At 39.9% G+C, this 17,213-nt stretch overlaps 1 protein-coding gene across 1 annotated transcript; it reads left to right on the forward strand.

Moving 5' to 3' along the window:
• Positions 1-59: 59 nt before the first annotated feature.
• On the forward strand, positions 60-11,387 carry LOC142971274 (protocadherin-17-like). Its single transcript, XM_076111930.1, has 4 exons — positions 60-2,528; positions 3,653-3,711; positions 3,865-4,034; positions 10,810-11,387. The coding sequence occupies exons 1-4, from the start codon at positions 60-62 to the stop codon at positions 11,385-11,387; spliced, it is 3,276 nt and encodes a 1,091-aa protein (XP_075968045.1).
• The last annotated feature ends 5,826 nt before the right edge of the window (positions 11,388-17,213 follow it).

The raw sequence follows: 17,213 nt of genomic DNA on the forward strand, positions 1-17,213 counted from the left end.
TGAAAGTCAACGAGGATTTTTTTTTTCTGTCTGCCACTACCGCATATCCAGTTGAAGGGATGCGTCTCTCTGTACCCATTTTCTTTCTGCTGTGGGTTAAAGCCCTGACATTGAAAAATCTCAATTATTCTGTCCCGGAGGAGCAAGGACCTGGCACTGTTATAGGTAATATAGCAAAAGATGCCGGCTATGGGACCATGGAGAGGGGGAAAAAATCCAACTTTAGAGTACTGGAGAATTCTGCTCCACACCTGGTGGATGTTGACCCGGAGAGTGGACTAATCTTCACCAAACAAAGGATTGACAGGGAGACGTTATGCAGGCGCAACCCAAAGTGCCAGCTCTCTATGGAGGTGTTTGCCAACGACAAGGAAATATGCATGATCAAGATCGATATACTGGACATAAATGACAACTCGCCCAGTTTTCCTTCAGATCATGTTAATATTGATATTTCAGAAAATGCAGCTGCTGGGACACGCTTCCCCCTCACTATTGCACATGACTCCGATTCTGGGGAAAATGGGATAAAGACTTACCAGGTCACGAGAGATGATTACAATACATTTTCTTTGGATTTAAAAGTGAGGGGCGATGGGACTATATATCCAGAGCTGGTGGTTCAGAGACCTCTGGATAGGGAGGATCAGAGTCATCACACCCTCCTCCTCACAGCAATTGATGGCGGGGAGTATCCAAGATCAGGCTCCATGCAAATCAACATCAGAGTGACTGATTCGAATGACAATAGCCCAGTGTTTGAGAAATCCTCTTATGTGATTGAGATTCCAGAGAATTCACCTCCTGGAAAAGTACTCATAGATTTAAATGCCACTGACCAAGATGAGGGAAGCAACGGGCAGGTGGTCTATTCCTTCACTGGATATGCATCTGAGAGAATCCAAGATTTGTTCTCCATTGACTCCAATACTGGCATCATCAAGGTCCAGGGAGACATTGACTATGAGGAGAATCCAATCATAGAGTTTGATGTTCAAGCTAAGGATCTCGGGCCCAACCCGATACCGGGTCACTGTAAAATAACTGTCAAAGTGCTTGACAAAAATGACAACTCGCCAATAATAACTTTTGTTTCTGTCCGGCAAGGAGCCATCAGTGAGGCAGCACCTCCAGAATCTGTCATAGCGCTGGTGAGAGTGACAGATAAAGACTCTGGCCGAAATGGTCAACTTCAGTGCAGGGTGCTGGGAAATGTACCCTTCAGACTGCAGGAGAACAATGATAATTTTTACACGCTGCTCACAGACAGACCCCTGGACAGGGAAATGAAAGATGAATACAATGTGACAATAGTGGCGAGAGACAATGGGATCCCGTCTTTGAACTACACTAAGTCGTTTACTGTGAACATTTTGGATGAGAATGACAACGCACCCCGCTTTACAAAGACAGTGTATGTGCTACAGGTGCCTGAGAACAACATCCCGGGGGAATATTTGGGCTCTGTTCTGGCCCACGACCCAGATGTAGGTCGAAATGGAACAGTGTCGTACTCCATTCTGCCATCGCACATAGGAGATGTTTCCGTGTATACCTATGTATCTGTCAATCCCACCAATGGAGCCATATATGCCTCACGCTCTTTCAATTACGAGCAAACAAAATCCTTTGAGTTCAAAGTTCAAGCTAAAGACGGAGGATCCCCTCACATGGAGAGCACTTCTATAGTACGGGTCAATGTTCTTGACGTCAACGACAATCTCCCAGTTATTATTTTACCCCTTCTGCAGAATGATACAGCTGAAATCACAGTGCCTAGAAACGTCGGTATTGGATACATCGTTGCTACAGTGAAAGCGGTGGACCATGACCACGGAGAAAGTGGACATTTGACCTATGAGATCACAGAGGGAAATGACGACCACCTGTTTGAGATGGATCCGGTGGGAGGGGAGGTCAGAACTGCTCATGCTCTTTGGGAAGAGGTCGCCCCAGCGGTTGAGCTGGTGGTGAAGGTAACTGACCATGGCAAGCCCCCCTTATCTGCCGTGGCTAAGCTGATCATTAAGGCAAACACAGAAACGACAGCAGGAGGGGGTTCCAGCGCGAGCGGGGAACAGCAGCAGTGGGATGTATCCCTGCCCCTCATAGTTACCCTCTGCATTATCTCTGTCATGCTCTTAGCAGTCATGACCGCCATCGCTGTCAAGTCCAAACATCAAGATAAGGAGACTGGGAATTATAACTGCCGCATGGCTGAGTACTCCAATCCTCCAGTGGGGAAAGGCAAAAAGAAAAGGATCAACAAGAGTGACATCATGCTGGTGCAGAGTGAGATGGAAGAGAGAGATTCTGCGAGCCGGATGAATGTGGTGAGCAGTCCTTCTCTCATCACTTCACCAATATGTTTTGACTACCAGAGTCCTCTGCCGCTCACACTGCCCAGGTCAGAGGTCATGTACCTGAAAACCACCCCAAACAGCCTGACAGTCCCCAGGGGAGGTTGCCACTCCAGCTTTGCCGGGCTTAGCACAGACACTCCAGCGAATAGGATGTCGGTGATACAGGTAAGGAGGATACTGCACTGTATTCTTTATCTGCCCTTTATTCTCGCTTATCTGCTTTGCCATACAAATCTGACAAAAGAAAGGTAATCGACTGAAAAAGAGAAACTCTGTCACTGTGAGCAGACATCATTATTATCACTTTTTCTTTCCCCGTTGTGAAATATTCTCAGAATCACATGGAAACTTAGTGTTTGAACATTTTCTTGTGTTCTCAATGGCATTTTACTTGAGATACTTTCGTCTCTCTGCATTTTAGGAATTTGAATCATTTTAGAAATTACTCCAAGTCCTCTCTGCAAAATGATACAGGTGGCCCGCATAATCAGAAAGTCCTCTCAGTTAGACTTGCAAACAGCGTGAATCTTGAACAAGGCTGCTGTGACCCTGCCAGATCCACTGCTATAGAGTGAAAACAAAACCCTGCCTGAAATGTGGGATTGGACAGGTGTTTGAGCAGCTTGTCCGATCACATTACTGAACCAATGTGCACCAGACAGCTAGATGCACACAGCATAACCTTACAATCGCATTTTTTTGCTCCCCACAAATATGGGCCAGATCCGCCCATCCGCATCCAAAATTGGCATGATAAGGCCATTAATAGGTCCAGCCTTGCCTTGTAGAGATGGCAGGGCTGTGCGCATGAGCCAGCTAACATGCTAATTTGACAGCATGGGCTTGTAGTGCTGTTTAGCGCAGCAGAATTATCTGTTGTAAACGATGTAAATATCTAGGACAGTCTCACAGACAGTCTCATTTGGAGACGATAACACAGATGACAAGGCCTGGCACTGTCACCAGTCACTAGGGTATGTGGGTGTGATCAACACAAACACATTATTCTCAAGATAGGGAAAAAGGATGCCGTTGACAGTGGCTAATGCTTTTCTCCCTTGCCTTGCCAAGGCGGCACATATGGTCACAATGGAGGGTTGTTCTTATAGTGCCATCATCACTGGCAGGTGCTCTATGGCTTTTATTGACATCTTTCAGGTGTTATGATAAAGATATAAGAACATTTCTGTGTTTGTGTCTGAATGTAATGTCAATGTTTACTATTGTGGAAAAATGCAACACAGTTTTAACTTGACCAATTCTAAATATTGTTTTCCTCTCATTTCCAGACAGAAAATTTCCCCACAGAGCCCAATTATGCTGGCAGCAGGCAGCCATTTGTTCAAAGGTAAGAGCTTTCTCACAAAGGCTTCCTGACCAGTGCATTTAGCTTCTTCATCTTCGTATCAAGCCAGCTGACTATGGCTATCACATAGGAACGCTCACGCAGAGGTAATGGCAACTCATGTTTCTTTTTTTCTATCCTTCCATTCTGCTGCAGCTCAACATTTAAGGATGCAGAACGAGCAAGCCTCCGAGACAGTGGCCATGGTGATAGTGACCAGGCTGACAGTGACCAGGATACTAATAAAGGCTCACACTGCGACACGTCTGCTAGGGAGGCCCTCAAGATGAAAGCAACAGCGGTTAATGGCCAGCCTTTTGAGCAGGGTGAGTGGATGCACTCTCTTCCTGACATCTTGAAGATGCCTAACTTACTCTTGAAAGCTACTGCACATTTTGTAAACTTTATGCACTGAGAAGATGCGGCCCACTGGTGTTTAAGTGGAGGTCCACCAGCCTCTGGGTACAAAGCAGACAAATAGTTAACACAGAAGATGTAAATCCACACTCTCATTAGATGCAGGTAGTGTTACGCTGTACTGCTTTACATTGCAGACAGCCTGAGGTGTGTTGCAAAGATGACATGAAGGCACCAGAGTGGAAGGTAGATGCTAGTTTAAAAGGATAAAAGAATCCATTGGCTGAAGGTAGAATGTTCAAACATCATGTGTCTGATTTTGCCATCAAACGAGCTCATATGCATGGCAAAGTGTACCTCCGTCTGTGTCTCTTTTGATCACGTCATTATTTGAACACAGGTTCACCGCATGAATGTCTTGAATAACACAACAGAGACAAGAAAGCATGATAGACACTTGCAGTGCAAAATGACAGGTATTTCTTGTGCAACATGACAGTGTTTCCACCTTTTGCTTGAAAATATTTTTCTCAGTTATTATCGGTTTTGCGCTGGTTACATTGTTTTGCGAGGAGTTTTGTTTTGCAACTGAAAATAGAAATGTTGAATTTTATTTCACAAATCTGAAACGATCCGCACTGCCAGGAGTGTAATCATAGATGATTGTCAATCCGTTGCAACATGGTTGACCCGATAGGGACTGATATATTTAGCTATTGTGGATATAAACTGAAAAAATGAAAGCAACTCTCACTGCTGAGATAAAAGATAATGGGGAACTTGAGTGTTTCTCATTTCCTTGTGTGAGCCTTGCAAGAGATTGGCTTTGGTCATCAGGTCCCTATGCAGTACTTTCCACACCATTTACATTGCTATGAACTGTTTGTTTGTGGCATGCTCAGGAGGGCAGAGATGGAAACACTCTTGCGGCTGCCAGAAGGATGTGTGTATCTCTCTCTATCTGTCTATCTCACTTTTGTGCATTTGTGTATGTGTGTTTGTGTGCAGCGAGGAATTATGGCAGACCAAACTTGACTCTGTGGGAGGTGTAAATTCAATCACAATTTTTTGCAGCACATTTCTGAATCTGATTCCGCCCCAGTTCTAAGGCCAATCATATAGACAGACAGATATTGAAAGAGATGTTTTGTACATGCAAGACTAAATATTTACATTTGCAGCGCAGACGCTTGCTTGACAGGAATGTCAGTTAATTTAGAGACCTGCATTCGTCAGATAAGAGAAATGCAAAGAAGTGGGGCATAGCTTTTAATATTGATATGTTATGCTAATGCCTTCCTGTTTGCATGTGGGAAATGCAGTTAAAATAAAACTAATGGTTGGATTAAACAGTGTTCTCTTGGGGGGGTTGGCCAGTTGAACATTAAATGGTGTCACTGTCTGCTGAGTACAAGATGGGAGATCTACATTACGCATAATGCCTTAGACCTGATCAGACAAAACATCACCCTCCAACCCACATACTCCTTTGTCTCTCGCTCTCACTCACACAGACATGCAGTTACATGTATTGAACTACAAAGCCACTGTTTTGCAGATACTGACAAGATAGCACTATTATCCAAAATGGAGACACCACAGAATTTTAGTTCCAAATGCACCAACACAAAAGCTTGTGGGTTAAGTAGTATTGCTTTTATGTCTTTACCTTTACCATCCCTCTAGTCTCCTGGCTGCTTTGATACAGGTAATATATGCACCTGTGCAGCTTCCACCATCATGCACTCTGAATATGTATCACTCTCACAGACACCAGATGCACAGTGGGTATGTTGCTAGGCTCTCTCTGATTCTATTTATAATGGGCAGGCAGTTTTTTGAGAACATGGTATAGTGTTTCGCTCACAGTGGCCCATACGATCACAGCTACTTTGTCACTTTGTCATGATTCTGTTATGTGAATATGTAAATGCAGTGGACTCTATAAAGCCATTGTATAACTCTGTCATTTCAGAGCTATTATTTAACATTTTTTTATTCAGGGATGAAATGAAAAATGGAAATGGAAAGACACTGCCCGGCACAATAGATGAAAGCACTGTCACTTCCTCATTATCTTCCGTCTGCATTTTGTTTTGAAATGATAGAAATGATGAAGCTACTAACAATGATACATGTATTTATTTATACATTGTTTAATGTTCTTAATAGCTGTTACACAAACTATATCATGTGATCACAAAGGTGTGATTATGACAGAAAAAAACCAACACAAATCTTTATCTATTGTAAGCATTAAATGTAAACATGCAGACATGATCCTTGAATTGATCCTGGTTATAGTGAGACAAATAGCACAATGACAAGAAAAACGTATTGTGTTTTTTCTTAACCTTCTAAGCAGATACATCCCCTCGCATCAGCATCATCTGCTAGCTCCTCTGCAGTGGTGATAGGTACCATGGAAATGAATTCAGCATCTACCTGCTTCCCCTCGCTTATGCTTATTGTTCTGGCCTCATGTATCCGGGCCAAAAAAATACTTTTCTCCAAGGCGTTAGAAAAAAAAAACCCCACAGAGAAACACAAATGGGGCACAGAGCTGTAATCTAGGGTGTTGCTTCAAAGCATGGCAGTTACAATATGCAGGATCTGCGTTGTGGTTTTGCTATATCACAGCCATCATTTAGTTCTCCCTTTTGATGTAAAATGTATTTTGAACTCAAATGTGTATTTTCTCTCTGTCTTAGTCCTTACAGAAATAGCACCAGGACGGTCTTTGCTAACAATTTAACAATGCAAGTTCACATAATATGTTACATGACGGAGGGGAAAATATATATAATATATATATATATATATAAATATATTTACCATGCCTATCTAATTAGGGTCATCATTGTGATCTAATTTAATTTTAAACTAACTACATTTATACTACATGAGACATTCTCCCATTCATTTCGTTCCAATCTCGATTATTTGACAAGATAAAAGTCTTGTTGAGAATTTATTTATTTTTCAAGAGAGACCTGGCCAAGAGTGCAGCATTGTTACAACGATAAATACAACATTAACAGGCTGCCACCCTGCAAAAGAATATACACAAAGTATACCCAACATCCCGTTAACACATGGGAAAGGGAGAGAGAGCATATGTAGCCTATTGACCCGGTATGCTAAACCATAAGCACATTGCCTGCTTTACACAAAGTTTAAAATTCTAAAACACACTTTTTCCACATAATTACACACAGTTAGACACATAATTCAAAACTAAAACTCTGTGTGTGTTGTTTGCTGAACACTGACATTGAAAGACTACACTCAAATTATCAATCTCTTTCACCCAGAATGCACCTGTGAAAACACCTGTTACCAATTAGATCACGTAGATATCAGACTTTGCACACAATCAATAGAATTCAGGTTTGATTATTGGTGTACATAACTAATGAAGGCCAATTAGAGGAAGTAATTGCAATATACTGTATTTTGTTTACAGTACAATTCAGTAATATGTTAATGTCATCTTCAGTTACAGGTGAATTGGGAAAACATTTTAACACTACGAAATTTCCCCAAGACAATTATTTTAGTCATACAATCTTTTTGAAATTCTGTGTCAGATAGGTATATGAGACATCTAATGCTAACTCTGGTTGATTTAGGAGACAGAAGTTTAGTAAAATAAACATCAGAATTTGTGTTTTTAAAGTTTTTTTGTTTTGTTCCATTAGTCTGAGAAAAGACATTTTACGGAACCAAAATAGCCCAAAATCTCAAAATTGACCAGTGCATGAAAGATAATGTGACCTTCAGTGTCTCCAACTAGTACATTTGTCTGATATTGTTAGGAGCATATGATTACTGGCAATAAACAAATTATTTTTTTTCCCCATTGCATTTGTGTTTATAGTCTATTTTTAAAGCATGCTTCAAATGAAAATGTCAAAGACTTTTTTTTAGATATTAGTGGTTTATACTACATCAGTGTGTGGTTGGCATGCGGACAGAGCTATTTGTTTGGTGTTTGTGTGTAAAACTGTGATGCAAGATGAACATTCTTAGAACAGTTTATATAGTTTGGAATGTAGTGTTTGCTTTTGCAAGAGATGCAAGATATTTTTATTTTTTGTGTATATATTTTTGCTTTTTTGAGTGTAGAGTTCTGACAAAAAGGGCTTTAGTTTCAGAAATTGTGTTTTGGCAATTACAAAAAACTTTAATATGCACATAAAAATATATATTATGTCATAAACAAATGACTGTAGCCCATAATGGACATACGTGATACATATTTATTTAAAATTAAGAAATGCATTTTCCTTTAATGTTCTCAATGTAAGCATTCTTTGTTAAATATCTAAAACAGTTATGGTGTAAAATTAACAGCCCCATTTAGCTTGTTAAATCTCTTTCCAGTCATCAAATGTACTGTTCCATTTTGTCCTACGGCTGCAAGTGTCTGTGTGTGTGTGTGCATGGACTTCAGCAGCAGGATGTGATATTGGCAATACTTTGCAAATGAGCTTGCCTTGCATGTGTGGCACATGGAGCTGGTTTTCACATCTCTTGGGGGTTGTGTAGCAGAGTTGGTATCTTTTTTTTTTTGTTGTTGTTAGAACTTCCTCCAGCAAACTGGCCGAGGCGCGTGTGCGAGGAAGGTACTCATGCCATTGAACAAGAGGAGCTCCCCACCTCCTCTTGGAAGAGTCTGGTCATGTGGAGCTTTCCCTCATTCCAGGATGATATTCCCATCCTCATCAGGGTTACGTTTGGAAAGGAGATTAATTGTTTCATTCACAGCAAGATAGAGAAGCCTTATTTATAGACCAAAGCCACGTGAGCTGATCAGTGGAGCATCAAGCCATGTTGTGAAAAACAAATATAAAACATGAGTTTGATATTTTGGTTGGAATTATTGGAGATGCATTTAAAAGAGAGGACTGAAGTGTTGATGTGTGACTGAGAACTTTTTATATTTTTTGTCAAAATTTTACCAAGAACACTTGGTTCCTGTGGGGAGAGAGTTGGTGATGTTGCAGATGTGGTGTATGTATTTTGTATGTGTTTTACCGGCCCATTCAGTCATTTCTTATTGTTGTAGTTTTACAAAAAACACAATGTGCAAAAATTTCATAAATAACCAAATTCAGACCAATTCAGTTATCTTTATTTCTATTTTAGTTTGCAAAGATGTCATGACATGGCAATCACAGCAAAGAAAACAAATGTATTGGGGTTAAGTTAAATCAGTCATCAGAACAACAGGATGATTAAATTCATACTTTTTCTAAATGTAAAACAAATGACGGTAAACTGCCATTTACTATCAATTTACAAAAACACATTTGACATGTTGTTTCATGCCTCTACATGCAAAATACCTCGATGCATCATTGTCAAATTGATTTTGATAGCGTAATGTAATGGCTAAAGAACAATTGACACCTTCTTTATCATAACACCATGGAAATTGGCTCATTCTATGTGTCGCTCTCCGTATTTCATGTCTACCTGGGTAAGATGTGGTATGAAATATAAAAGACTGAGTTACGGCACAAAGATAGAGCCTTACTCCTTGCTCCACTTTTTGCGCTGACACTAATAAACAATTACTCCATGTTGCACAGTCCTGTGGCATTTGGCTTTTCAGCATCAACTGCATCTGTAGTCTACTACAGGCATGGAATAATCAGGAAACCACTGCAATCAACAAAAAGTTGTCAAGAAGAAAAGGTTGCATGTTTCCTTGCATCGAGCGACCCCTCCATTCGAAATTCTACTACTAGTGTCACTCTAGTGACACTGAGTTAATACTTACAATGACTCAGTTTAGATGAATTTAACGTCTTCATGTTTCCACACATCCAAAAGTAGTTTGTATTCCTTGCTGCAAGAAAAACAACAACACAGTTTATCGTAAATAAGGTCCTCTTTTGGCAAGGACAGGTCACAATGTAGGTCCATTAATAAGAAGTGAAATGAAAAATGGGCACGGAACGCAAATGAGCTGCTGAGATATGCACCGGAGTCCCTCAAAGTAATTATAAGAATTACTAGAGGTCCAACTAATGTGCTACAAATGGAATTTCCAAGATCAGATTTAGATATTGATCGGATTTTCACCCAATTTCTGAATATCCAAAATGAACACCTATAAATTCCCATCTATGATTTGTGAAAAATACAAAAATGAGTTCTAACAATATTCTAACGAGCAACATTCTAACTACAGTTTTGGTTTCTCATGCAAATTTCACAGTTGTTTTTATGTGGATTCAACACAAACTGCTGCTGGAAATGTAAATGAACAACAAATCACTTCCTCTGCACCAGATGATATTTTCCAGGAAACGCCTACACAGGTTTTTGAGAATAGCCGAGGGAGAAGGTTTCATGGATAGATTGAATCACACGTTTGCTACATTGACCAGCATGACATATATATGACTCGCCATTTTAAGTCTGCATTGTTTGTGATGTCTAGAATATCAAAGCAAAATCTGCATAACATTGCTAAAGTTGAACTCTCCCATAGATGTTGCAGGCTGCTGGTTCTTATTTTATTTTCCGGAAAAATTCTAGTGATGCATACTAAATAACTCATATCAAGAAATATATTGTTGGTAGGATTTTAAGAATAGTACTGGATTTTGTGTTTGTTCAAGTGTTTTATTTTTGTCGCTCATCCTTCAAAATGTCATCTACATTTCCTTCTAGGTTGTTTATTCTTACCCCAGCAGGGTCCAATAACAAATGTTTAACTGTTTTTTGCAGAGCAAGACAAATCAGTCCACTGCACCGATGAATGTCGTGCACTGGGACATTCTGACAGATGCTGGATGCCAAAGTTACGGGTAGGAAGCCAAGCAGACAGCGCCGATAATCGCACCAACCTTTTCATCCCTGTGGGAATGGATGCCATGGTAGAGACAGAGATTTATGGCGCCATCAGCTGCAGCAGCAGAAAAACCCTCAGCACGTTTGGAAAGGAGCAGCGGGACAGTACAATCCTTGTGGCCAATGTCAAACCTTACTTAAAATCGCAGCGTGCACTAAGCCCACCGCTACTGGAGAGTCCATCTGTGTCCAGTAGTCCCACCAAGAGTAGTATGCCCCTGGACTTGGCCAACCAAGAGTCCAAAGAAGAGAGGGAGGGCGGTTCCGACAGCAGTGCCTATGGCCCTCCAGATGGCCAGTGCTCCCCACTGCACACCGAATTGGAGGAGCCCTCCTACCTGACCCGCGAGCTCAGGCCTAAGTCCCTGTCAAGCAGCCTCATTCACAGCTCTGTCATCAGCCAGGAGTGTGGGGGGTCCGATTGTGCTCTCGACCCACGGGACTCTGGTAACTGACAGGCCAGGTGATCCCACTCGCTCTCACCTGCCGGGAGTGTGATGATAATATTACAGGTTAATGACCAAGAGGTGATTTATTTTGACCCGCAAAGGTGTCCAGACACGCATTGTATAACCAAAAACCATCTGCTTTGTCTGTTTGTTTGTTTCTTTAGTTTGTGACTTGTCGTGTTTAGGTGAAATATGTGTCCTTGACTGCTGTGAAGTTTTGGGAAGAAAATCAGTGCTTACCTGACTTCAAGTGTTTTTATGGTGTACTGTACCTGTCAATTTAGATGTCTGTATTTTACCCATTTCAAGCTCCAATTTCGTGAGGCTGTGAAACAAATTGCTACTGTTATTGAGTCCTGTCTGCTTTTGTACAGTGAAGCTTCCTGTCTCCATTTAGTGTATAAGGAACATCTCTTTGAATATCACAGGCAACTGAAATACATATCAGTGACGTTAAATACAAAAGTGAAGTGTCTTATGAACTGTTAATGGTGGTGCAACAGGGAATGTCCCTTTTCATAAAACCATTTGAGGTTCCTATAAAACAGTTTTTTAAGAAAGTATTTGTAATTTTATTGTCGTCCTCTGCAGTTTATGTGAAAATAAGCTGAGCTTACACGTGAATGTGGGCTACTGTACTTGTTGTGTATTTTATTAAATTTGTATACACTGTGTGCATGGAAGGCATTTTTTTTTTTGACTGGTGACAGCTTTCGGAGCTGTCATGTTTTTATGTGAGAGAAGTGTGTTCATGTCTACAAGGTGCTTAAAGCTATGTCTGCAAATATGCCATCTTTAGCTATACGGTATACCAGCACACGTTATCTAGCAGTAGTCTAGATCTTAGTTAGGGGAACTTAAAAAAAACGAAACACAATCAACATTTTACACGGCTATTTATATTCAAAACGCAAATAAAATCCAACAAAACATGAGTTGACTTTCTCTGCTCAATGCTTTTATTATGCATCATAATGTGGAGTTGCTGTCAGTTAATGTCTATTTGTGATTATAGGTTTATTTATGAATGTGTCTTGACAAATGACGAGACATGATCTAACAAAAAAAGTAGAAAGTTATCATTCAGCTACAGCTAGCGATTACAAACAAGAAATAAATGAACAAAGGGACATTTGAATGATCCCTGTGAGTGGAAGTGGGTCATCTCAGCAGCAAAGGACTGAACAAATGAAAGGTTATCACAAGCAAATAAAGAAAGAATTATACAACAAATGAAAACACAGCATCTTCACTGAAGAAATTTCCACATGTCCATCATTTTTCATTAGATTTAAAAGAGCCGTATGCAAATATGCTGTTTATGCTGTATGAATTGTGCACTATTTAGTGTTCAATCAAATGCAGAACGGGTGGGTGTAGTGACAGAGGGCCACAGTCCACAGACATATCACAACAGCCTAAACCGCTGCAATCCATCTATTCGCTCATTTCTCACCATACATGACCTGTTTTTTTTTTTTTTTAACTTGGCTGCTTGGCATTCTTTAAAGCAGAAGATGGGGATATAATTGTTGCTGTGACCAGATTATTTTGGTTTAGAAAACCGGCACATATCCGCTACATCTGCTCAACATAGTATACATAGACAGATTAAATATAAACACGGATATATGTTTACCGGGATAGATCACTAAACTTTAGGAATACTGGAAATATAGAAGTGTTTTCTGTTTTGAATCTGCGAAATCATCACACAAAACCATCCTGTTTCTTTTACTTTAGTTTAGTTTCTCCATCTGGAGACGCTGACTTTTGTACCCCGGCTCGGTGAAGAATGGTTTGAGAATGCCTTGTTTTTCATGAGCTCTGGATAACAGAATCCTGTCATCTACTGAGAGCTGACTATAAGTACGACTCAGTTTCTCCTCAGGGAAAACACATTAATTTGGATTTTGATTTGCATTTGTTTTGGTGCTGGTATTGACACAATTCCAGACCTAGATGTTTCATCTCAGCAGGCAGCTCTGATGAGCTCATCTGCATAAGTTGAAATACTCTTTGAGAGGGAGATTGCGTGGGTCACAGCAACTCATCCCATTGAAATACAGACAGAAACATCGCATCATTTTATCTGTATCAGTCCCAGGGTATCAGAGCACGGGGGATGAAGACAGGTGAGCAGAATGTCAAGTAGAAAAGGGCTGAACCATTTGCTGCAACACTCTTCTCCAATTTTTTTAACACAACATCACTGTTTTAAATCACAAGGAACTAAAACAGGTTAAACTTCCACTTCCACCATAATTATGCAACGTTTGCTTTGAACCAAACCATTTCTTAATTAACACTGTGCTATAGTATATATGCAAGTGATATGCTGTTGAGGGGAGCTGAATGCAGATTAAGGACTAGCTTGCAGTGTTGAATGAATATGACTTGTCTCTCAGAATGATTACAGTCACAGTGAAAGGGAATTACAGACAATGAAACAGATCTGTGTAATACCTCCATTCTTCTACATTTTACATACACAAATGATCTATTCGGATGAAAATGGAATGAGCAGTGTACCATTCAGTTGTGAAAAATTGACATGCTCACCCTGAGTACTTAAGCTTTTAATTCAATAATTCAATAACACAGCCGATTAAGAGCTCGTCTTCCACCTCCACCAAATGCTATGGGAGATGGTTCCACTTGGATGGAAACTGTTGGTGGGGAAACAACAGCAAACACAAAACATAAGCATTATTGAGAGTGCAGTTTTCATTTTTAACCGAGAGATGTCATTGTGCACAGCGTGCATGCCTTCGGGGCAAATATATTTAAATGGTGCTTCTACGTTCATTTGCATGTTTGTTTTAAGTGTAGAAAACAAACTTGCACATAAATAGCAAAAACTGTGGCCAATTAAGTAATGTAAATGTGACGCCTCTGAATTGACATAATGTTAAAGAGGTGTTGCTTTGAGAATCACATTGTACAGTATGATACACAGAGTTTATTAATTTAGTCAGTACTTCAGTAACGCATGCATTCATTTCTAATGACACAATTTAAAATGTCCTTGAAACACTCACTGGTGTTAACATTTGTCTTACTCATTTTACATGAACATTGTCATACCATGATCCAAAAGGGGAAACTAGGTTGTAACAAGGTAACAGGTTGATGTCATTTTCATGTGTCAAACGTGACCCGCCTCTGCATGTTATGCATTTTATTACTCAATGTTTCCTCAACTAAATTGTTTCTTAACATCACAAATACTTTAAAAAAAAACTGTATGTTGTTTATCACCACTACAACAATTCATATCTTGGGTCGAAAATTACCTATGTTTTGTCAATCAAACAAATCAAATCAATAGAATAGAAAAACAATTGACAAAAAGGAAAATATTGTATTGCGGACCACTCCCCTCAAGGGTACTAGTACTCACCTTTCTATAAGAAGGCCTTATCACGACTGTTGTGACATATGGACGTTTTATTGTGCTATTCACCTCAGAAACATCAAGTGAACATACATCATTCTGTAAAGATGCAGCTCTATTGCAAGAGAGATCTGAGAATAGAATATTTATATATTTAAAAATGGAAGGGCATCTTAGAGGGCGCTTATCATGTTTCTTGCACGTAGTGAAGAGGACACTTTATGTTTTATCTTCCAGTAGCTTCCAGGAGGGCAATCATGGGCACAGAATTACATAAATGTATTCATTTATGGACTCATAAATGAATACATTTCAAGTATGAATTAGTATTGAATTAGTATATTCAGAATTGCTGCAAAATCAATACATTTGATGCAAGTTTCTTTTGTCTCTTTTTAAAAACCCGGTACAATTGACATTCATGTTTCAATATTTTGGGAAATATGCTTTTTGCATTCTTGCCAGAAATTCCCTATCGCAAAAAATTAAGCTACAGCCAGCAATTATTTAGCTTGGCTTAGCACAGAGACAAAGACATAGGGAGAAACAGCTAGCCTGTCTCTTTCTGAAAATAACAAAAATCACAAACACCTCTAAAGCTTGCCAATGAACAATTTGTATCTCATTTGTTCAATTTGTACAAAAAAAACGAAGAGGTGAAAAGGTTATATGTGCAGAGCCAGGTTAGCTGTGCTTCCAGTCTTTTTTAAGAGGCAAGCTAACTGGCTGCTGACTCTAGCTTCACATTTAGCATTCAAACATCAGAGCATGGAATCAATCTGCTCCTCAAACTTTTGGCAGGATTTCCTAAAATGTCAAACTAGTCAGAATCGTTTTAGGTTACTTGAATTACTGCCACCTTATACATTGGTTTACCAGCATTTTATAAATCAAACTGTGAGCTCAAAAATAACACAACAACAGAGTAAGCTGGTCAAAGGAGATGATTGTGAAACCCTCCTGAAAACACATAGAGAAAAAGCCAAATGGTTAACTAAATTTATTAATGTGTTGTTCAATTTCTACGGAGCACAGTGACATGGAAATAAATGCAAATGTCAACTTTCACTATTCAGTAATGATTTCCTTAATATGAATTCAAAGCAGCACATTAAGTGTGTTGAAACAACTGCAGTTTCACAATTTATTTTCCATTTGTGGCTGTAGACAGACCTGACAGGGCAGTCTGGGAGGCTTTTAAAAATGCTGTCCTTTAAACATTGTTCTGCTCCCGAGTATGACACTGTTGACTGCATTTAGCTTTCATTCAGACCCACAGGAATTAACACTCCTTTTATTGACCTCGTCTGACGGAAAATTCCAGACTACACAGCCATTTCATTTTGAGCGCTTGTTAAAAAAAGGTGTTTCTTATGGCTTCCTCCTCTGGGAGGAGTTCAAACGCACGCCAATCTGTCAATCATGATTAATGTTTAACGCCAAGAAAGGGTATAGCATAAGGGAAGCGATCCGGCAGTACTTCACACAGGTTTCACTATGTGGTACTGGGTCATGACACACTTTCCTCACTTTGAATTGGGCAAAAATAGTCCTCTATACGCCTTTTTAGTGACAAAGTGGGTCAATATTTGCATAAAGTGGAAAAGCTAATGCACTCTGTCATCTGCTCAAAAGTCCTGAGTGTCAAAAGCTTCACCCTTTAAGTGCTTTGTCTGCCATCACAAATAAAATGGAAAAATTTAAAGATGAGACGGAAAGAGAGAGAAAGGCAGCACTCGACAGAGAGAGACAGAGTATAGAACATGCCCAGCCTTTTAGAATCAATAGACAGTTTATTGAATCAATGCACAGTTTGGTCTGGTGCGAAACCTGTCTGTCTGACGAAAATGGTAGGTGTTGAATTGGGCGGCTCGATTAAGTGTCATGCAGGCATAAGTGCACCATCCTTGAGGGTTTTAGACACAGCAGGCCTCCACACTCTTCAGCTGTTTGACTCGGTGAAGTAGAGTAAAGCTAAAGACGTCACAAAGTTCTGTACTGAGCCTATTGAATGTGGAGCTTTTTGTATAGCTTCTACAGCTGTTCACGAGAAGAGTTTTCATCAGCATTTAACTCTGCAGTTGATAATGTGGGCACCTTGGCTGGAGGCGGTGTCAGTGTGAGTTAGTTGGGCTTTTGTGTTTTACAGTTTGCATGAGTTTGCATGCATTAGCACATTAACTACATAAGTATTTGGATTTCTACTTCCAATAGGCAGCCATTGGTTTCTATCCATTTCAATTCATTGTTCGAATCAACTTGCCAAGAGCTGAAACATCTTATATAGGTGATCCACATTTATTTACTCATCAGTGTGTTGTACTGTAGTTCTGACAGTACAAACCCTCTCTTTGATACGTTCAAAAATACTCTAAAATCCTTGATTTGAGTGTCGGCTCTCAAAAAATACTACATTTGTCATAAATATTGTCAGA

This window comes from Anarhichas minor, unplaced genomic scaffold, assembly GCF_050575085.1.
Source record: "Anarhichas minor isolate MPS153535 unplaced genomic scaffold, ASM5057508v1 ptg000004l, whole genome shotgun sequence".
In the NCBI taxonomy this organism is placed as follows: Eukaryota; Metazoa; Chordata; class Actinopteri; order Perciformes; family Anarhichadidae; genus Anarhichas; species Anarhichas minor.